General features: G+C 44.8%; 1 protein-coding gene across 3 annotated transcripts in view; it reads right to left on the minus strand.

The window, feature by feature from the left end:
• Positions 1-1486: 1486 nt before the first annotated feature.
• The window catches only part of LOC124042178 (netrin-G1-like), a 198229-nt gene continuing 176264 nt past the window's right edge, over positions 1487-23451 (minus strand). For all 3 annotated transcript variants that reach the window (XM_046360579.1, XM_046360580.1, XM_046360581.1), the window contains exon 7: positions 1487-3634. In XM_046360579.1, coding sequence (XP_046216535.1) covers positions 3336-3634 — 299 coding nt within the window. In that variant the 3' untranslated portion in view covers positions 1487-3335. The remainder of the gene's footprint in view (positions 3635-23451) is intronic.

Below are 23451 nucleotides of genomic sequence, written 5' to 3' on the forward strand. Positions count from 1 at the left end.
TACCACTGAGGAAGTACAGTTCCCGCTCAGCTCAGTCAAAACTGTTCGCTGCTCTGGCTCCCCAATGGTGGAACAAACTCCCTCACGACGCCAGGACAGCGGAGTCAATCACCACCTTCCGGAGACACCTGAAACCCCACCTCTTTAAGGAATACCTAGGATAGGATAAAGTAATCCTCCTCACCCCCTCCCCCTTAAAATATTTAGATGCACTATTGTAAAGTGGTTGTTCCACTGGATGTCATAAGGTGAATGCACCAATTTGTAAGTCGCTCTGGATAAGAGCGTCTGCTAAATGACTTAAATGTAAATGTAAATGTGTTTGTGGAGCTGGTGGGTGGATGGGTGGTGGGAGGGGGAGATCGGGGGTTGGGGGGTCGGGGGTTGGGGGTTGGGGGGGGTCGGGGGGGGGGGGTACAGACATCTGAATCTTGAACATAATTTTTTTTTCATTATTCATTTATTAACAAAAACACAAAGATGTTGATGAACAAACTGTATATTTTACTTTCTATTGAATATATAAATCCTATTATACGATTGATTTGCTGCATTTTTTTCTTCAATTAAAAACTACAGTCCTTAACCAGTGGCAAAGTAACTATTGAAATTATTTAATTTCTATGTTAAGGATTGGCATATTTAGAAGGCTATTTTGCATTTATAAATCTATACAGTATTTGTCAGCATAAAGCTTAGTGATTGAAAACCTACAGGACATTAGATCTCCAGGAAGAGGGTTGGAAGGATAACCTACAGGTCAGTATATCTCCAGGAAGAGGGCTGGACTGAAAACCTACAGGACATTACATCTCCAGGAAGAGGGTTGGACTGAAAACCTACAGGACAGTAGATCTCCAGGAAGAGGGTTGGGACTGAAAACCTACAGGACGGTAGATCTCCAGGAAGAGGGTTGGACTGAAAACCTACAGGATGGTAGATCTCCAGGAAGAGGGTTGGAAGGATAACCTACAGGTCAGTATATCTCCAGGAAGAGGGCTGGACTGAAAACCTACAGGACATTACATCTCCAGGAAGAGGGTTGGACTGAAAACCTACAGGACAGTAGATCTCCAGGAAGAGGGTTGGGACTGATAACCTACAGGACAGTAGATCTCCAGGAAGAGGGTAAGGACTGATAACCTACAGGACAGTGGATCTCCAGGAAGAGGGTTGGTACTGAAAACCTACAGGACAGTAGATCTCCAGGAAGAGGGTTGGGACTGAAAACCTACAGGACAGTAGATCTCCAGGAAGAGGGTAGGACTGATAACCTACAGGACAGTGGATCTCCAGGAAGAGGGTTGGGACTGAAAACCTACAGGACAGTAGATCTCCAGGAAGAGGGTTGGGACTGATAACCTACAGGACAGTAGATCTCCAGGAAGAGGGTAGGACTGATAACCTACAGGACAGTGGATCTCCAGGAAGAGGGTTGGGACTGATAACCTACAGGACAGTAGATCTCCAGGAAGAGGGTTGGGACTGATAACCTACAGGACAGTAGATCTCCAGGAAGAGGGTAGGACTGATAACCTACAGGACAGTGGATCTCCAGGAAGAGGGTTGGGACTGATAACCTACAGGACAGTAGATCTCCAGGAAGAGGTTTGGGCTGCCCTGCAATAAGAGATCTTGGATGATCTGTTCTTCTCTAAAGCAATAACAAAAACACTGGATTTCTCTTTTTTTGTACGTGTATTGTGTTTGCGTGTGTCTTTCAAAGAGATTCATTGAGGTGTCAGCAGGTAAAAACATGTATACAGGCATACGTGAGTCATAGACATCCTCAGGAGTTGCCCTGCCACCCTAAGCAGGAAGGAAATTATATAAAAACTAAAAGTAAGACATCTTTTTCCTTAACTTAAAGTCACAAAAAATATATTTTGTTTTGTACCCAAAAAAATGTAATACAGCTACAATACAATATGATACATAATTTTATCCAATACGTGTGATCTCAGCAAGCGTTGCCATGACTACGAAGCCTACTCCTCCTCCTCCTCCGACAAAAAAAAGAACAAGAGTAGTATTCTTCTCACAGTCGACCGGTAGTCAAGGCACTGGCTTGGATCGTAACACGTGTGCAGAATTTTGTTTCTTTTTCTTTCTTTCTTTTTAAAATCTTTTTCTCAGCAGCCAACAAGCGTCACCAAAGCACAAGTAGGTGGAATATATTTGAGGGAAGGAAGTAAGGTAAGGTAACAAGGAGGTAGGAAAAAGGTGAAGGGAGCAAAATAATGGACATCTCCTCGTCTCCTCGTCCACTTTGTAGTCAGACAACAGATCCAGAGTTCAAATGATTATTCCTTGTTTGTTTTGTACAATGTCACGCTGTTTGGTTGGGATAACCATCTGTCGCCAATGATCCGCATGAAGTGGGATAACATCTGTGAAGATGATGAGACTGTCTCCAATGATCCGCATGAAGTGGGATAACATCTGTGAAGATGATGAGACTGTCTCCAATGATCCGCATGAAGTGGGATAACATCTGTGAAGATGACTAGTCTGTCTCCAATGATCTGCATGAAGTGGGATAACATGTGTGAAGATGATGAGTCTGTCCCCAATGATCCACATGAAGTGGGATAACATCTGTGAAGATGACTAGTCTGTCTCCAATGATCCGCATGAAGTGGGATAACATCTGTGAAGATGATGAGACTGTCTCCAATGATCCGCATGAAGTGGGATAACATCTGTGAAGATGATGAGACTGTCTCCAATGATATGCATGAAGTGGGATAACATCTGTGAAGATGATGAGTCTGTCCCCAATGATCCACATGAAGTGGGATAACATCTGTGAAGATGACGAGTCTGTCCCCAATGAATGACAACATTTCGAACAGTGTTTCTAGGTCACACACATTGTTGTCTACATAAATGGCAGCCTATTCCTCATGGGCTCTAGCCAAAAGTAGTGCACTATATAGGGAAGAGGGTACCATTTGAGACATAGACATTGTGCGATTATAGATTTGACTGTAAATCAGATGTGTTTTTTTTCTCTGTCCGTCCGTCCGTCCGTCCGTCCGTCCGTCCGTCTGTCTGTCTGTCTGTCTGTCCGTCCGTCCGTCTGTCTCTGGCCAAAAACATATCTTCGTTAATCATCTAGTTCATCAGCAAACACTTGCACTTCTACCTCATTTCAGTCATGATGGCATTTTGTATCTCGGTCAGTGTCTCTGGATGGTCCCATCTTGGTACTTTAGGTGCTGAAGTTCCTTTTCCTTTCCCCAAGATGACTCTGCTGTCCCAAGACATGTGGTTAGAGATGTCTTTCTCCTGTCCAATCAAAACGCAATAAGGCCAAGTAGATCTTTCCAAGTTCAAAGTTCCCTGGCCAATTGTAATGAATACAGCGATTGTATACAGAACCCTATCACCAGGGGGAGGAGGAGCAGACCTGGGGGGCCCAGCAGGAGAGGGTAGAGGTAGTGGAAGAGGGGGGGGTGATGGAGGGATGGTTGCCCAGACGTGGGGTACTCCTCACAGGGCCCAGGACCCTGGCATCGTTCTCTCTCACAAAGGATGCCAGTGAAGCCTGTAGCACAGTTGCACCGCTGGTGGTGGAGGTGACACGTTCCCCCGTTCTGACAGAGAAGCATGGCGTTGTCACACACATGAGCTGTGGAGAGAGAGAGAGAGAGAGAGAGAGAGAGAGAGAGAGAGAGAGAGAGAGAGAGAGAGAGAGAGAGAGAGAGAGAGAGAGAGAGAGAGAGAGAGAGAGAGAGAGAGAGAGAGAGAGAGGAGGAGAGAGATACAGAGAGAGAGAGGGAGAGGATGAGAGAGAGAGAGAAAGGAAGAGAGAGAGAGAGAGAGAGAGAGAGAGAGAGAGAGAGAGAGAGAGAGAGAGAGAGATACAGAGAGAGAGATACAGAGAGAGGAGGAGAGAGATACAGAGAGAGGAGGAGAGAGATAAGGGGTTATTAACAGTTTATTCAATGACAGAGAGACAGTACTATATGTTCAAAAGACATCCTTCTCTATTAATTCTGACATGACTGGACATGTGGTGAAACCAGATGCAGTCAAATGCAATGTACACTGAAGAAAGTCGTTAAGGAAAAGAGAAAATATCTGACTGTTGAGACATCCACTCACTTCGCCTTCAAATCGCGACTCCGGGTGTGTGAGTGATTGTTTGTGACTGTGACCATAGAAGGACCTTGCAGGTGTAATTTAGAGAAAATAACCCTGAAAAAAAAACAATACCCCACAGCAGCAGTGGTAGTCATGGGATAAATAAGCATGAGTGATCTGGGGAAATCCAGAGTATTCTGCAGTGACTCATTCCCTCAATGGGGGAGAATGAAAACACACACACACACACACACACACACACACACACACACACACACACACACACACACACACACACACACACACACACACACACACACACACACACACACACACACACACACACACACACACACACACACACACACACACACACACACACACACACACACACACACACAGTGAATAGGCTGGTGAGGGCACATAGTCCCTCGCTAGCTGGAGAAAACATCACAGGCATCAAACACCACAAGTTTGATGCAAAAAAAATGCTACAATGTCCTAAAATTATATTGTATTTGCTATGAGATTGTGGAGTATAATTGAAATCTCGTTTCTGCAATTGGTAGTGCTCATTCCACAGACGAGTTGAGACATGTGTCGTGAACAACAATTAGCGTTAGCAAGAATAGTGGAATATGTGGTTTGCCTTCAAAATAAAAGTCCCTGACTGATGCAAACTGATAAAAACAGTGGAATCATGCCACAATTGGACTAGACACTGCTAAACAAGGTTGGAATGTTGTTATATACATTCTATAAAAGGCTATTTGCTTTAAAAGGGTATATGTAAAAAAATCAGTTGAAATGACACCGTGGATTTATTTTGAATTCAGAATTCCATTTGGGGCATACTTATATGTACTGCACAGCCTAACCTATAGAGTGTGCTCCAATGAAATATGGTATCAGCCGGCTCAGTGACACCCACAGAATACAACTGTGTAGAGTTTAGACAAAATATTAACACCTTAGCTCATATTGCAGGCCATTGACTTTGGGAAATTACCATCCCGGTCAGTCTATTGTGTGTTATGCACATTCATATTGCACTGTGCAGCCTAACCTATGACCTGTGCAACCATGATATCACTAGCTATGTTTCAATGTAATGTTTGAAGTGTTTCCATTAGCCATTAATACATTTGTGCCTGTTTGCCCTCCCATTTATCTGTTTCGTGTGACAGGTAGCCTGTAAAAGCCAGCGTGCATAGAATACAACAATTTACTAATATTTGCCATATTCTAATAAGTCTCATGTGCCAGCATATCGCCACGGTCCGTGACATGGTGAAAATTACAGTCCTATCTGAAATAATTATACGGTGAAATTTGCAACCAGCCAACCAGAAAAGCAAGGCGAAGCAATTCAGGACCATCCTTGTCCTGCAAAGCAACATTATTTTTTACAGTTGAAAAATTTTTTTTTTTTTACAAGCAGTAGTTGTAATGTATTGACTTGCCTCAAACTCACGGGAATCATTGAGCTGGACTTTATTCCCGGTCCCTAACCCAACTTTCCGCAAACCCAAGAGCAGCCTACAGCCGTGTATCTCATGTATACAGCATCTAAATCTTTTTCCAACAACAACATACTGTAATGTTTACTTTCTTTAAGCTACCAACTAGAACACTGGTTACTATGAACTACCAACCAGAACACTGGTTGCTATGAACTACCAACCAGAACACTGGTTGCTATGACCTACCAACCAGAACACTGGTTACTATGAACTACCAACCAGAACACTGGTTACTATGAACTACCAACCAGAACACTGGTTACTATGAACTACCAACTAGAACACTGGTTACATTGAACTACCAACCAGGACACTGGTTACATTGAACTGCCAACCAGAAAACTGGTTACATTGAACTGCCAACCAGAACACTGGTTACATTGAACTACCAACCAGAACACTGGTTACTATGAACTACCAACCAGAACACTGGTTACTATGAACTACCAACCAGAACACTGGTTACTATGAACTACCAACCAGAACACTGGTTACTATGAACTACCAACCAGAACACTGGTTACTATGAACTACCAACCAGAACACTGGTTACATTGAACTACCAACCAGAACACTGGTTACTATGAACTACCAACCAGAACACTGGTTACTATGAACTACCAACCAGAACACTGGTTACTATGAACTACCAACCAGAACACTGGTTACTATGAACTACCAACCAGAACACTGGTTACATTGAACTACCAACCAGAACACTGGTTACTATGAACTACCAACCAGAACACTGGTTACATTGAACTACCAACCAGAACACTGGTTACATTGAACGAGTTTGCTTTGAGTTTACATAAAGTTTTCTTTTGACGAGCGTCCTGTTCTGATTGGGCAGTTCCGAGTTTGCTTTGACGAGCGTCCTGTTCTGATTGGGCAGTTCCGAGTTTGCTTTGACGAGCGTCCTGTTCTGATTGGGCAGTTCCGAGTTTGCTTTGACGAACGTCCTGTTTTGATTGGGCAGTTCCGAGTTTGCTTTGACGAGCGTCCTGTTCTGATTGGGCAGTTCCGAGTTTGCTTTGACGAGCGTCCTGTTCTGATTGGGCAGTTCCGAGTTTGCTTTGACGAGCGTCCTGTTCGGTCTTTCAACTTCTCCATTGGCCTGAGGCCAGTATAGAGGGATGCATCAGTGATGGAACCAGTTTTCGTCCACGTACAGTAATGCTCGGAAATCACTAATGGTGAGAGGAGCACCATTATCCGTCACAATGGACTCAGGATGCCCCGTGGACTGTAGTAGTCTCCCTCAGGCTTGTGACTATATTGACGGTGGTAATGCGGTTTAGAATTCTCACATTCAACCCATCTTGAGTAGTAGTCTGTTGTTACGAGGAGGTTTTCACCCACACATGTCAATGGCTAGGATCTGCCATGGTTCAGCTGGTAGCTTTGTTCTGTCTGTAGGGACCATTGACTTGACACGTTCAACAGGACTTCACCAGCAGTGCAACCCCTTTATCAGTGTTTGACCGGCACACTTTTGTGTATTTGTATTTATAATGGATCCAGCAGAAGGCAGGTTATACCATTTTAAAAACATTACATTACATTCACAGATGTCACAACACACTGTTTGCCATCAGGCCCCGACTCCACCATCACTGCAGTCTCAGTTTTTTTTTTTACTATCCCCTAATGCCCTTCCGTGTGCTAACATCAAAGTCCGATTCGGAGCTGCTCGTGGCATGATAATGCGGTAGCCTTGTTGAACTATCTGTCCAATAATAGAGAGTTCTTCTTGAACACGTCGGTATGCAGTGTCACATGTGCTCCAGTCAGCCTATCGGGTGCTTGTTCGTAGAGTGTGCTCCAGTCAGCCTATCGGAAGCTTGTTCGTAGAGTGTGCTCCAGTCAGCCTATCGGATGCTTGTTCGTAGAGTAGCTAGAACCGGGTCTTTTGCTGACATTTCTTCCAGCTCTGGTGGAGTGAATGCACATGGCACTGTGTGTTTACTTACGCAGTAGATGTGGTCGTCCCGGTAGTGTAGAAACGCCGGAGAGTTCAGAGTAAACCGTGACAGTGAGTAGGCTGCATTCTGAGGCCCAGGCTTATATACAACCTTGAATCTGTTCTCAATAACATATGTGTCATCTAGCTCGTTCTAAATAACATCCGAGCCCTCTTGCTCGTTCTACATAACATCGGTGTCCTCTAGCTCATTCTCAATAACATCCGTGTCCTCTTGCTCGTTCTACATAACATCTGTGTCCTCTAGCTCGTTCTCAATAATATGTGTCCTCTAACTCGTTCACAAAAACACATGTGTTTCCTAGCTCATTCGTCTTCTCTTCAACTAGCTTCTTGACACGGAATGGTATTCTGTGCACAGGCTGTGCAAAAGGTGTGACAGTCTCATCTACAGTACATTAATTCCTAAGAGGAAGTCTTTCAGTTTTCCCAGCCCTGTGAAACAGTATTCCTCCTGAGGTGCAGCTTTGAATGTCTTTTTTATCATCAGCTTGGACTGAGTTGACGTGTGCCTTTGGCCTATGTGCAAAATGTCAAGAGCAACAGACGCTGTTCCATCTTTTCACAACTAACATGTTTGCAGTTACAGTCTCAGAACTACTGACTGCTGTGATGTCGGCAGTGACCAGGCCCTCGACTGCTTATGGTTGTGGTGAACCATATATGGGTAAAGTCTCTTAGATGTTGGTTTCACATTGCACGTTGCGTTTGGTCTGCAAATGACTGAATGTTGCTGTGCCCACAATATTACATCTAGCCCCAGAGTCAATTAACACGTTAACTGGCTGGCCTCTAACTATTAACTGTATTTCAGCGTCACCAGTACTGCTGGGAAGTGTGAACACATGTTCATCATCGTCATTGTCTGTTGTATCATGTTGTTTACTGTAGCGGGTGTGTTTGTCACTTGATTTCCATTCAGTTTTGTCTTTTGTCCTTTCCATTCAGTTTTGTTTTGTCTTTTGTCCTGCACATTTTGGAGAAATGTGCCAATTTTTTTGCATTGTTTACCTTGTTTGATAAAACATGGCCGTCCAGTATGGCCCTCCTGACCACATCTGAAGCATTGTTTACCTTGTTTGATAAAACATGGCCGTCCAGTATGGCCCTCCTGACCACATCTGAAGCATTGTTTACCTTGTTTGATAAAACATGGCCGTCCAGTATGGCCCTCCTGACCACATCTGAAGCATTGTTTACCTTGTTTGATAAAACATGGCCGTCCAGTATGGCCTTCCTGACCACATCTGAAGCATTGTTTACCTTGTTTGATAAAACATGGCCGTCCAGTATGGCCCTCCTGACCACATCTGAAGCATTGTTTACCTTGTTTGATAAAACATGGCCGTCCAGTATGGCCCTCCTGACCACATCTGAAGCATTGTTTACCTTGTTTGATAAAACATGGCCGTCCAGTATGGCCCTCCTGACCACATCTGAAGCATTGTTTACCTTGTTTGATAAAACATGGCCGTCCAGTATGGCCCTCCTGACCACATCTGAAGCATTGTTTACCTTGTTTGATAAAACATGGCCGTCCAGTATGGCCCTCCTGACCACATCTGAAGCATTGTTTACCTTGTTTGATAAAACATGGCCGTCCAGTATGGCCCTCCTGACCACATCTGAAGCATTGTTTACCTTGTTTGATAAAACATGGCCGTCCAGTATGGCCCTCCTGACCACATCTGAAGCATTGTTTACCTTGTTTGATAAAACATGGCCGTCCAGTATGGCCCTCCTGACCACATCTGAAGCATTGTTTACCTTGTTTGATAAAACATGGCCGTCCAGTATGGCCCTCCTGACCACATCTGAAGCATTTGACGGCGTGGTCATGATTTGCTGGCCCTTTTTTAATTTTTGTTCCATTCTGTGTTTATTCACTTATCCCCTGTTGAATCGCATTGGCATTCAGGCTTTCCATTCTGTCCGCCTGCTAGTCAACAGCCTCCATTGCTCTCACCATATCCATTAGAGTGATGAGAGAGGTCCCTCTCGCACATAAGCCAATTTTGCAAGACATTTGAGCGACTCAATCACTTGGTCCCATATGAAATCGTCTTTGAAATCTCCATAATCACACGTTGCAGCCAACTGTTTCAGTCTGCTCACAAACATGTCCGCCCTGCGCTCGTTCGGCTTGCCTAAACAAACGTCTCGTGTAAGGAATGTTTGTTTTGGGGGGGGGGGGTGAAGTACTCGTTTAGCTTCGTCTATTTGATCTCATAGTTCTTGTTTTCCCCCGTGTCGTCTAATGTGGTGAATATATCCTGCTAATCCCAACCTCCCAAGTGCTATTAAAGAGCTTGTCTGCGTACTGCATCTTTGACTCCTGAAACAGTATGAACAGTTTGAAACTAATAATCAATTTTGCCCATCGCACACTAACACTGTCTGCATCTGAATGCACATTGAACGACGGGAGAGAAGGTAAGGTCAGTGCTATTATTCTTAGCTTCTTTTGCTAGCTAGCGCACTTCTTCGCTAATCAGCTGTGTTAGCTGAATGGCTAGGCCAGGTTTTCGTGAAAAGTCCCTTTACAATTTCCCTTTTCCTGCACTCACCCAGCTTCTTGAGTGGATAATGTTAATTTTTATTTCCATGTCCTTGTCGCCAGTTGTAATGCATAGACATGACTGAGACTCACGGGACTCATTGAGCTGTACTTTATTCCCGGTCCCTAACCCAACTAACCGAATACCCAAGAATAGCCTATAGTGCCCCGCTGGTTTCTCATCACTAGGTGTTGCTAATACACTACAGTAGGCATTTAGAATTAAATGTGGAGTGCAGCTTAAAGTTACGAGAAAGGCATCCCGTCCCTCACATGCCTTCAAGTGTCCAGCAATCATAATTTACTCAAAAAAACACTGTTTCCATCCTAATTTGTCATATTCAAGAACGTTTGACAAAAAAAAACCCACCCATCGGATGGATAAAAAATGGTGTCGATCTTTAGAAAATGTCTCCTATCTCTGCCATTTCCATTACACACTACACCTGCCTAGTCACACCCACCTTACCTCCCTTATCTTACCTCATTTGCAAATACTGTATTGTTGACTATGTTTTGTTTTACTCCATGTGTAACTCTTGTGTCGTTGTATGTGTCAATCTGTTTTGCTTTTTCTTGGCCAGGTCGCAATTGTAAATGAGAACTTGTTCTCAACTGGCCTACCTTGTTAAATAAAAGGTGAAATAAAAAATAAAATAGAACAGAGCACAACTGTGTAGCGTTGAGATTCCATCCTTATGAACACAACTGTGTAGCGTTGAGATTCAATCCTTAAGAACACAACTGTGTAGCGTTGAGATTCCATCCTTATGAACACAACTGTGTAGCGTTGAGATTCCATCCTTATGAACACAACTGTGTAGCGTTGAGATTAAATCCTTAAGAACACAACTGTGTAGCGTTGAGATTCCATCCTTATGAACACAACTGTGTAGCGTTGAGATTCAAGCCTTATGAACACAACTGTGTAGCGTTGAGATTCCTTCCTTATGAACACAACTGTGTAGCGTTGAGATTCAAGCCTTATGAACACAACTGCGTAGCGTTGAGATTCAATCCTTAAGAACACAACTGTGTAGCGTTGAGATTCAATCCTTAAGAACACAACTGTGTAGCATTGAGATTCAATCCTTATGAACACAACTGTGTAGCGTTGAGATTCAATCCTTAAGAACACAACTGTGTAGCGTTGAGATTCAACCCTTATGTAGAAACAGGAAATGCATCCATGTGGCGTATGGTCAAAGTAGTACACTAAGGAAAACATCTCTCTCTCTCTGTAGCTCTCTGTCATATGAGAGGGACCGATATATATACAGTGCCTTGCGAAAGTATTCGGACCCTTGAACTTTGCGACCTTTTGCCACATTTCAGGCTTCAAACATAAAGATATAAAACTGTATTTTTTTGTGAAGAATCAACAACAAGTGGGACACAATCATGAAGTGGAACGACATTTATTGGATATTTCAAACTTTTTTAACTAATCAAAAACTGAAAAATTGGGCGTGCAAAATTATTCAGCCCCCTTAAGTTAATACTTTGTAGCGCCACCTTTTGCTGCGATTATAGATGTAAGTCGCTTGGGGTATGTCTCTATCAGTTTTGCACATCGAGAGACTGAAATGTTTTCCCATTCCTCCTTGCAAAACAGCTCGAGCTCAGTGAGGTTGGATGGAGAGCATTTGTGAACAGCAGTTTTCAGTTCTTTTCACAGATTCTCGATTGGATTCAGGTCTGGACTTTGACTTGGCCATTCTAACACCTGGATATGTTTATTTTTGAACCATTCCATTGTAGATTTTGCTTTATGTTTTGGATCATTGTCTTGTTGGAAGACAAATTTCCGTCCCAGTCTCAGGTCTTTTGCAGACTCCATCAGGTTTTCTTCCAGAATGGTCCTGTATTTGGCTCCATCCATCTTCCCATCAATTTTAACCATCTTCCCTGTCCCTGCTGAAGAAAAGCAGGCCCAAACCATGATGCTGCCACCACCATGTTTGACAGTGGGGATGGTGTGTTCAGGGTGATGAGCTGTGTTGCTTTTACGCCAAACATAACGTTTTGCATTGTTGCCAAAAAGTTCAATTTTGGTTTCATCTGACCAGAGCACCTTCTTCCACATGTTTGGTGTGTCTCCCAGGTGGCTTGTGGCAAACTTTAAACAACACTTTTTATGGATATCTTTAAGAAATGGCTTTCTTCTTGCCACTCTTCCATAAAGGCCAGATTTGTGCAATATACGACTGATTGTTGTCCTATGGACAGAGTCTCCCACCTCAGCTGTAGATCTCTGCAGTTCATCCAGAGTGATCATGGGCCTCTTGGCTGCATCTCTGATCAGTCTTCTCCTTGTATGAGCTGAAAGTTTAGAGGGACGGCCAGGTCTTGGTAGATTATTTATATATATATATATATATATATGCGAGAAAGAGACTGAGAGATTTATTCCCTAATGCACTATAGATAAATATATATTTATTTTACGCGGGGAGCTGCAGCATCTTCCTGCAGCTATGCTCAGACACACCAAGGGACATGAAATGACTGTAATGACAATGTTGAAATTCCAAGGGACATTTCAGTGATGTTAGCATCCATAATATTCCTCAACTTTTACTCACAGACATATTTATTTAGTTTTACATTGTTTTGAAGGGTTGGTTGAATTTCAACGGTCAAATTTCAAGAGACATATTAGTGGTTTGAAGCATGCACAATATTTCTCAAAATATACAGTATGTCTTTGGAAGGATGTCTAAGGCATAACCCCATTCAACATGAAGAAGTTGACCCATTCTGGACGATTCTCAGTGGGTAGCTAAGACGTACTATTGTGTTGTGAATGTATGCTTCAGCAGCAGACCAACTTTCTGCCTCAGATTCAAATGTCTCTAATCTGTAGACTGTACAGAGTTTACTTTGTTGACAGTGGTTCTGTGGATTAAACATCTGCTCCACGTCCTCCAGAAGACCCCAGGACTATTGTCTTTCTCCCACAGCAACTGTAGGCCTGATTAACTGGGCTTAGGAAGAGTTGGAGGGGTTGAGAGGCAGAGAGAGAGAGAGAGAGAGAGCGCAACAAAGAGAGACAGAGAGAGAGAGACAGAGAGAGCGAGAGAGAGAGAGAGAGAGAGAGAGAGAGAGAGAGAGAGAGAGAGAGAGAGAGAGAGAATCCAGTGTTCCCCGGGTGCTGGAGACGTGGATGTTGATTAAGGCAGCCCCCAGCACCTCTCTGATTCAGAGGGGTTGGGTTAAATGCGGAAGACACATTTCAGTTGAAGGCATTCAGTTTTACAACTGACTAGGTATCCCCTTGTCCAATAGAAATATCATTGGCGCTCGTGTAGACCTTGACAAGTGAGAAAACCCTGAGGTTTAAACCCTGGCCAAGGACCAAAATCAGAGTTACTTGGACACACACGCACGCACACACACGTGCACGCGCACACCGTGCTGAGTTACTCTGAGACATATGTGCAGCATCACACCATTTTTCAGAAGGTGTGACATTCCCTGCAGGATGACTGTTAAGATGGATCTATCCTAAGAGTCAAGATGTAGCTGTTAGGACACATCTATCTATGGGCCATGGTGTTGCACGGCATTACCACTTTCATGTACCAACGGATCAGTACCACTTTCATGTACCAACGGAACAGTACCACTTTCATGTACCAACGGAACAGTACCACTTTCATGTACCAACGGAACAGTACCACTTCCATGTACCGACGGAACAGTACCACTTTCATGTACCAACGGATCAGTACCACTTTCATGTACTGACGGATCAGTACCACTTTCATGTACCGACGGATCAGTACCACTTTCATGTACCGACGGATCAGTACCACTGTCATGTACCGACAGATCAGTATACTTTCATGTACCTGAAGATCAGTATACTTTCATGTACCTGAAGATCAGTATACTTTCATGTACCTGAAGATCAGTACACTTTCATGTACCGACGGATCAGTACCACTTTCTCTCAACAGCTTCATGAGGTAGTCACCTGGGATGCATTTCATTTAACAGGTGCGCCTTGTTAATAGTTCATTTGTGGACTTTCTTTCCTTCTTAATGCATTGTAGCCAACCAGTCATGTTGTGACAAGATAGGGGTGGTATACAGAAGACAGCCCTACTTGGTAAAACTGCAGGTAGCCTAGTGGTTAAAGTGTTTGACCAGTAACTGAAATATTGTTGGATCGAATCCCCGAGTTGACAGGGTAAAAATCTATTGTTCTTCCCCTGAACAAGGCAGTTAACCCATTGTTCCCCAAGTAGGCTGTCATTGTAAATAAGACATTGTTCTTTACTGATTGCCTAGTTAAAATAAATATTATGGCAAGAACAGCTCAAATAAGCAAAGGGAAATGACAGACCATTATTTTAAAGACATTAAGCATTCTGCAGCGATACGCCATCCCATCGGGTTTGCCCTCAGTTGGATTACTGTTGGTTTTTCAACAGGACAATGACCAAACACAACCTCCAGGCTGTGTAAGGGCTATTTGACCAAGAAGGAGAGTGAATGCATTAAATGACCTGGCCTCCACAAAATCACATGACCTCAACCCAATTGAGATGGTTTGGGATGAGTTGGACCGCAGTGAAGGAAAAGCTGCCGACAAGTGCTCAGCATATGTGGGAACTCCTTCAAGACTGTTGGAAAAGCATTCCTCGTGAAGCTGGTTGAGAGAATGCCAAGCTATCTTCAAGTCAAAGGGTGGCTACTTTGAATAATCTCAAATATAAAATACTTTTTTGGTTACTACATGATTCCATGTGTGATATTTCATAGTTGACGACGTCACTATTATTCTACAATGTAGAAAATAGTAAAAATTAAGAAAACCCCTGGAATGAGAAGGTGTTACAAGCTTTTGACAGGTAATCTCAATGTCATACAGAAATTCCATTTACCTGTATTTTTTAATAGAGACTTTTTCAGTCAGTTTAATTGCTAAACACATGTTCAGGCATCTCTAAGCTCCCCTTTTCTCCAAACGATGAAATATCGATGTTCTGTGATAATGTAACAGAGAGAGAGATATGACACCCTGCAATGGTATATGGAATGGAGAGACAAATCAATATTCCAGAACACTATGGAACACGAACGGCCTCATGTCAACCACGACTATGAGTGAGAGATATGCTATTAATCTATTATTATTACTGTTTTATTTATTTATTATTTTCATTATGAATCATTAATTATGAGACAGCATGGATGAAGACCCTCTGATTCATTTAATTTCTTTATGAAAGGGAACCCAAGTTATTGTGAAAAAAAAAACTCCATCCAGTATTTTTATTCATTATTCATTCCAGTTATTTTCTGATATTTTTAACCTATGCCAGTAACATGATTGCATCACACATGTATTGAATAGATCAATGCAACTACAGTGCCTTGCAAAAGTATTCACTCCCCTTGGCATTTTTCCTATTTCATAGCATTTACAACCCGTAATTTAAATAGATTTTTATTTGTATTTAATGTAATGCACATAGACAAAATAGTCCAAATTGGCGAAGTGAAAAAAAAAAAAAACTTGTTTAAAAAAATTCAACACAATTTCAAACGAAAAAAAAACAAACAGTGCATGCACATGTATTCACCCCCTTTGCTATGAAGCCCCTAAATAAGATCTGGGGCAACTAATTACTAGCATAATTTGTTTAATAAATTCCGTTGTAAAATCAAAGTGTCACATTGTAACGGTTTTCTTCCTCCTCTTCTGAGGAGGAGTAGGAAGGATCGGACCAATGCGCAGCGTGGTAAGTGTCCATAATATAATTTTTATGAAATATAACTGAACACAGAAAACAAAAGAATAGTAGAATAAATGGAAACCGACACAGTCCCGTATGGAGCAAACACAGACAGGGAAATAATCACCCACAACCAACATGGGGAAAACAGGCTACCTAAGTATGATTCTCAATCAGAGACAACGATCGACAGCTGCCTCTGATTGAGAACCAAACCAGGACAAACACAGACAGGGAAAATAATCACCCACAACCAACATGGGGAAAACAGGCTACCTAAGTATGATTCTCAATCAGAGACAACGATCAACAGCTGCCTCTGATTGAGAACCATACCAGGCCAAAGACAGAAATACACCATAGAAAAAAGAACATAGACTACCCACCCCAACTCACGCCCTGACCAAACTAACACAAAGACATAATAAAGGAACTAAGGTCAGAACGTGACACACACGATCTGTCACATGATCTCAATATATATATATATATATATATATATATATATATATATATATATATATATATATATATACACACTTGTTCTGAAGGGCCCCAGAGTCTGCAACATCACTAAGCAAGGGGCACCACCAAGTAAGCAACACTATAAAGACCAAGGAGCTCTCCAAACAGGTCAGGGGCAAAGTTGCGGAGAAGTACAGATCAGGGTTATAAAAAGATATCAGGAACTTTGAACATCCCACGGAGCACCATTAAATCCATTATAAAAAAATTGCAAGAATATGGTACCATAACAAACCTGCCAAGAGATGGCCACCCACCAAAACTCACGGACCAGGCAAAGAGGGCATTAATCAGAGAGGCAACAAAGAGACCAAAGATGACCCTGAAGGAGCTGCAAAGCTCCACAGCGGAGACTGGTGTATCTGTCCATAGGACCACTTTGAGTCGTACACTCCACAGAGCTGGGCTTTACGGAAGAGTGGCTAGAAGAAAAGCCATTGCTTAAAGAAAAAAAATGAGCAAACACGTTTGGCGTTTGCCAAAACGCATATGGGAGACTCCCCAAACATATGGAATAAGGTACTCTGGTCAGATTGAGCTTTTTGACCATCAAGGAAAACGCTATGTCTGGTGCAAACCCAACACCTCTTATCACCCCAAGAATTACATCCCAACAGTGAAGCATGGTGGTGGTAGCATCATGCTGTCATGTTTGTCATTTATTGTCATGTCTTGTCCCTGTGCTCCCCATGCTATTCGTTTCCCTCTGCTGGTCTTGTTTGGTTCTATCCCTCTCTCTCCCCCTCCCTCTCTCACTCTCTCGCTCTCTCTTCTCTCTGTCGTTCCGTTCCTGCTCCCAGCTGTTCCTATTCCCCTAATCATCATTTAGTCTTCCCACACCTGTTCCCGATCCTTTCCCCTGATTAGAGTCCCTATTTATTCCTTTATGATCCGTTCCTGTCCCGTCGGTTCCTTGTATTGTATTCACCATGCCGTGATTGCGTTTCGCCCTGTCCTGTCGTGTTTTTGCCGTGATTGTGTATCACCCTGTCCTGTCGTGTTTTGTGCCTTCATCAGATGCTGCGTGTGAGCAGGTGTCTCAGTCGACTACGGCCTGCGCCTACCCGAAGCGACCTGCAGTCTGTGGCCGCTTCTCCAGTTGTTTCCCCTCTACAAGTCTAGAGGAATTCTGTTATTCCGTTTTGGACTTTAATAAACTCTGTTTCTGTTAAGTCGCTTTTGGGTCCTCTTTTACCTGCATGACAGAAGGAACCGACCAAGGAATGGACCCAGCGACTTCAGACGCTCGTTACACTGCCGTCGAGATCCAAGGAGCCATGCTCGGCAGACACGAGCAGGAATTGTCTGCTGCTCGCCATGCCGTGGAGAACCTGGCCGCTCAGGTTTCCGACCTCTCTGGACAGTTCCAGAGTCTACGTCTCGTGCCACCTGTTACTCCCTGGCCTGCCGAGCCTCCAGAACCCAGGGTTAATAACCCACCTTGCTACTCCGGGCAGCCCACTGAGTGCCGCTCCTTTCTCACGCAGTGTGAGATTGTGTTCTCTCTCCAACCCCACACATACTCTAGAGAGAGAGCTCGGGTTGCTTACGTCATTTCACTCCTTACTGGCCGGGCTCGAGAATGGGGCACAGCTATCTGGGAGGCAAGGGCTGATTGCTCTAACAAATTCCAGAACTTTAAAGAGGAGATGATTCGGGTTTTTGACCGTTCAGTTTTTGGTGGGGAGGCTTCTAGGGCCCTGGCTTCCTTATGCCAAGGTGAACGGTCCATAACGGATTATTCCATTGAGTTTCGCACTCTTGCTGCCTCTAGTGAGTGGAACGAGCCGGCGCTGCTCGCTCGTTTTCTGGAGGGACTCCACGCAGTGGTTAAGGATGAGATTCTCTCCCGGGAGGTTCCTTCAGATGTGGACTCTTTGATTGCTCTCGCCATCCGCATAGAACGACGGGTAGATCTTCGTCACCGGGCTCGTGGAAGAGAGCTCGCATCAACGGTGTTTCCCTGCTCCGCATCGCAACCATCTCCCTCCTCTGGCTTTGAGACTGAGCCCATGCAGCTGGGAGGGATTCGCATCTCGAATAAGGAGAGGGAACGGAGGATCACCAACCGCCTGTGCCTCTATTGCGGAGTTGCTGGACATTTTGTTAATTCTTGTCCAGTAAGAGGCCAGAGCCCATCAGTAAGCGGAGGGCTACTGGTGAGCGCTACTACTCAGGTCCCTTCATCTAGATCTTGTACTACTATGTCGGTCCATCTACGCTGGACCGGTTCGGGTGCTACATGCAGTGCTTTGATTGACTCTGGGGCTGAGGGTTGTTTCATGGACGAAGCATGGGCTCGGAAACATAACATTCCTTTCAGACCGTTAGACAGGCCTACGCCCATGTTTGCCTTAGATGGTAGTCATCTTCCCAGTATCAAATTTGAGACACGACCTTTAACTCTCACAGTATCTGGTAACCACAGTGAGACTATTTCTTTTTTGATTTTCCGTTCACCGTTTACACCTGTTGTTTTGGGTCACCCCTGGCTTGTATGTCATAATCCTTCTATTAATTGGTCTAGTAATTCTATCCTATCCTGGAACGTTTCTTGTCATGTGAAGTGTTTAATGTCTGCCATCCCTCCCATTTCTTCTGTCCCTACTTCTCAGGAGGAACCTGGCGATTTGACAGGAGTGCCGGAGGAATATCATGATCTGCGCACGGTCTTCAGTCGGTCCCGAGCCAACTCCCTTCCTCCTCACCGGTCGTATGATTGTAGTATTGATCTCCTTCCGGGGACCACTCCTCCTCGAGGTAGACTATACTCTCTGTCGGCTCCCGAACGTAAGGCTCTCGAGGATTATTTGTCTGTGTCTCTTGACGCCGGTACCATAGTGCCTTCTTCTTCTCCGGCCGGGGCGGGGTTCTTTTTGTTAAAAAGAAGGACGGTACTCTGCGCCCCTGCGTGGATTATCGAGGGCTGAATGACATAACGGTTAAGAATCGTTATCCGCTTCCCCTTATGTCATCAGCCTTCGAGATTCTGCAGGGAGCCAGGTGCTTTACTAAGTTGGACCTTCGTAACGCTTACCATCTCGTGCGCATCAGAGAGGGGGACGAGTGGAAAACGGCGTTTAACACTCCGTTAGGGCATTTTGAGTACCGGGTTCTGCCGTTCGGTCTCGCCAATGCGCCAGCTGTTTTTCAGGCATTAGTTAATGATGTTCTGAGAGACATGCTGAACATTTTTGTTTTTGTCTATCTTGACGATATCCTGATTTTTTCTCCGTCACTCGAGATTCATGTTCAGCACGTTCGACGTGTTCTACAGCGCCTTTTAGAGAATTGTCTCTACGTAAAGGCTGAGAAGTGCTCTTTTCATGTCTCCTCCGTTACTTTTCTCGGTTCCGTTATTTCCGCTGAAGGCATTCAGATGGATTCCGCTAAGGTCCAAGCTGTCAGTGATTGGCCCGTTCCAAGGTCACGTGTCGAGTTGCAGCGCTTTTTAGGTTTCGCTAATTTCTATCGGCGTTTCATTCGTAATTTCGGTCAAGTTGCTGCCCCTCTCACAGCTCTTACTTCTGTCAAGACGTGTTTTAAGTGGTCCGGTTCCGCCCAGGGAGCTTTTGATCTTCTAAAAGAACGTTTTACGTCCGCTCCTATCCTCGTTACTCCTGACGTCACTAGACAATTCATTGTCGAGGTTGACGCTTCAGAGGTAGGCGTGGGAGCCATCCTATCCCAGCGCTTCCAGTCTGACGATAAGGTTCATCCTTGCGCTTATTTTTCTCATCGCCTGTCGCCATCTGAGCGCAACTATGATGTGGGTAACCGTGAACTGCTCGCCATCCGCTTAGCCCTAGGCGAATGGCGACAGTGGTTGGAGGGGGCGACCGTTCCTTTTGTCGTTTGGACAGACCATAAGAACCTTGAGTACATCCGTTCTGCCAAACGACTTAATGCCCGTCAAGCTCGTTGGGCGTTGTTTTTCGCTCGTTTCGAGTTTGTGATTTCTTACCGTCCGGGTAGCAAGAACACCAAGCCTGATGCCTTATCCCGTCTGTTTAGTTCTTCTGTGGCTTCTACTGATCCCGAGGGATTCTTCCTTATGGGCGTGTTGTCGGGTTAACAGTCTGGGGAATTGAAAGACAGGTTAAGCAAGCACTCACGCACACTGCGTCGCGCGCGCTTGTCCTAGTAACCTCCTTTTCGTTCCTGTTTCCACTCGTCTGGCTGTTCTTCAGTGGGCTCACTCTGCCAAGTTAGCTGGTCATCCCGGTGTTCGAGGCACTCTTGCGTCTATTCGCCAGCGCTTTTGGTGGCCGACTCAGGAGCGTGACACGCGCCGTTTCGTGGCTGCTTGTTCGGACTGCGCGCAGACTAAGTCGGGTAACTCTCCTCCTGCCGGTCGTCTCAGACCGCTCCCATTCCTTCTCGACCATGGTCTCACATCGCCCTAGACTTCATTACCGGTCTGCCTTTGTCTGCGGGGAAGACTGTGATTCTTACGGTTGTCGATAGGTTCTCTAAGGCGGCACATTTCATTCCCCTCGCTAAACTTCCTTCCGCTAAGGAGACGGCACAAATCATTATCGAGAATGTATTCAGAATTCATGGCCTCCCGTTAGACGCCGTTTCAGACAGAGGCCCGCAATTCACGTCACAGTTTTGGAGGGAGTTCTGTCGTTTGATTGGTGCGTCCGTCAGTCTCTCTTCCGGGTTTCATCCCCAGTCTAACGGTCAAGCAGAGAGGGCCAATCAGACGATTGGTCGCATACTACGCAGCCTTTCTTTCAGAAACCCTGCGTCTTGGGCAGAACAGCTCCCCTGGGCAGAATACGCTCACAATTCGCTTCCTTCGTCTGCTACCGGGTTATCTCCGTTTCAGAGTAGTCTGGGTTACCAGCCTCCTCTGTTCTCATCCCAGCTTGCCGAGTCCAGCGTTCCCTCCGCTCAAGCGTTTGTCCAACGTTGTGAGCGCACCTGGAGGAGGGTGAGGTCTGCACTTTGCCGTTACAGGGCACAGACTGTGAGAGCCGCCAATAAACGCAGGATTAAGAGTCCAAGGTATTGTTGCGGCCAGAGAGTGTGGCTTTCCACTCGCAACCTTCCTCTTACGACAGCTTCTCGTAAGTTGACTCCGCGGTTCATTGGTCCGTTCCGTGTCTCCCAGGTCGTCAATCCTGTCGCTGTGCGACTGCTTCTTCCGCGACATCTTCGTCGCGTCCATCCTGTCTTCCATGTCTCCTGTGTTAAGCCCTTTCTTCGCACCCCCGTTCGTCTTCCCTCCCCCCTCCCGTCCTTGTCGAGAGCGCACCTATTTACAAGGTACATAAGATTATGGACATGCGTTCTCGGGGACGGGGTCACCAATACCTAGTGGATTGGGAGGGTTACGGTCCTGAGGAGAGGAGTTGGGTTCCGTCTCGGGACGTGCTGGACCGTTCGCTCATCGATGATTTCCTCCGTTGCCGCCAGGATTCCTCCTCGAGTGCGCCAGGAGGCGCTCGGTGAGTGGGGGGTACTGTCATGTTTGTCATTTATTGTCATGTCTTGTCCCTGTGCTCCCCATGCTATTCGTTTCCCTCTGCTGGTCTTGTTTGGTTCTATCCTCTCTCTCCCCCTCCCTCTCTCACTCTCTCGCTCTCTCTTCTCTCTGTCGTTCCGTTCCTGCTCCCAGCTGTTCCTATTCCCCTAATCATCATTTAGTCTTCCCACACCTGTTCCCGATCCTTTCCCCTGATTAGAGTCCCTATTTATTCCTTTATGATCCGTTCCTGTCCCGTCGGTTCCTTGTATTGTATTCACCATGCCGTGATTGCGTTTCGCCCTGTCCTGTCGTGTTTTTGCCGTGATTGTGTATCACCCTGTCCTGTCGTGTTTTGTGCCTTCATCAGATGCTGCGTGTGAGCAGGTGTCTCAGTCGACTACGGCCTGCGCCTACCCGAAGCGACCTGCAGTCTGTGGCCGCTTCTCCAGTTGTTTCCCCTCTACAAGTCTAGAGGAATTCTGTTATTCCGTTTTGGACTTTAATAAACTCTGTTTCTGTTAAGTCGCTTTTGGGTCCTCTTTTACCTGCATGACACATGCTGTGGGGATGGGAAACTGGTCAGAATTGAAGGAATGATGGATGCCGCTAAATACAGGGACATTCTTGAGGGAAACCTGTTTCAGTCTTCCAGAGATGAGACTGGGGACGGAGGTTCACCTTCCAGCAAGACAATAACCCTAAGCATACTGCTAAAGCAACACTCGAGTGGTTAAAGGGGAAACATTTAAATGTCTTGGAATGGCCTTGTCAAAGCCCAGACCTCAATCCAATTGAGCATGTGTGGTATCATTTACAGATTGCTGTACACCAGCGGAACCCATCCAACTTGAAGGAGCTTGAGCAGTTTTGCCTTGAAGAACGGGAAAAAATCCCATTGGCTAGATGTGCCAAGCTTATAGAGACATACGCCAAGAGACTTGGAGCTGTAATTGCTGCAAAAGGTGTCTCTACAAAGTATTGACTTTTGGGGGGTGAATAGTTATGCACACTCAAGTTCAGTTTTTTTGTCTTATGTCTTGTTTGTTTCACAATAAACAATATTTTGAATCTTCAAAGTGGTAGGCATGTTGTGTAAATCAAATGATACAAACCCCCCCCAAAAATTGATTTTAATTCCCGGTTGTAAGGCAACAAAGTAGCAAAAAATGCCAAAGGGGTGAATTCTTTCGCAAGCCACTGTATACATTTTTCAAATGGAGACAGTTTTCAGATACTCCATTTTGCTAACTGCACCCATGCAGTGAAACTGAGTGCGGCTTTAACTACACCTGATCAATACATTGTACCAGGATTAAACAAGTTCAGCCACCTCCTATAATTCCATGATGTCATTACTGTAGTTGGTGAGCTGAATCCAGAACCCCATGAGTTATGACTGGTCTATATGAGCTAACTGGCGTGGCGGTAAGACCTCCTTGGCACACCACGTCATTTCAAAAGTGGACATTTCTACAACAACCTTTGGTTGTGAAATTCCGCTACCCACTGGGCACACCATCACATTTCAATGTGGAAATGTGGGCACTTTT

Source organism: Oncorhynchus gorbuscha, linkage group LG08 (genome assembly GCF_021184085.1).
Source record: "Oncorhynchus gorbuscha isolate QuinsamMale2020 ecotype Even-year linkage group LG08, OgorEven_v1.0, whole genome shotgun sequence".
NCBI classification, from domain to species: Eukaryota; Metazoa; Chordata; class Actinopteri; order Salmoniformes; family Salmonidae; genus Oncorhynchus; species Oncorhynchus gorbuscha.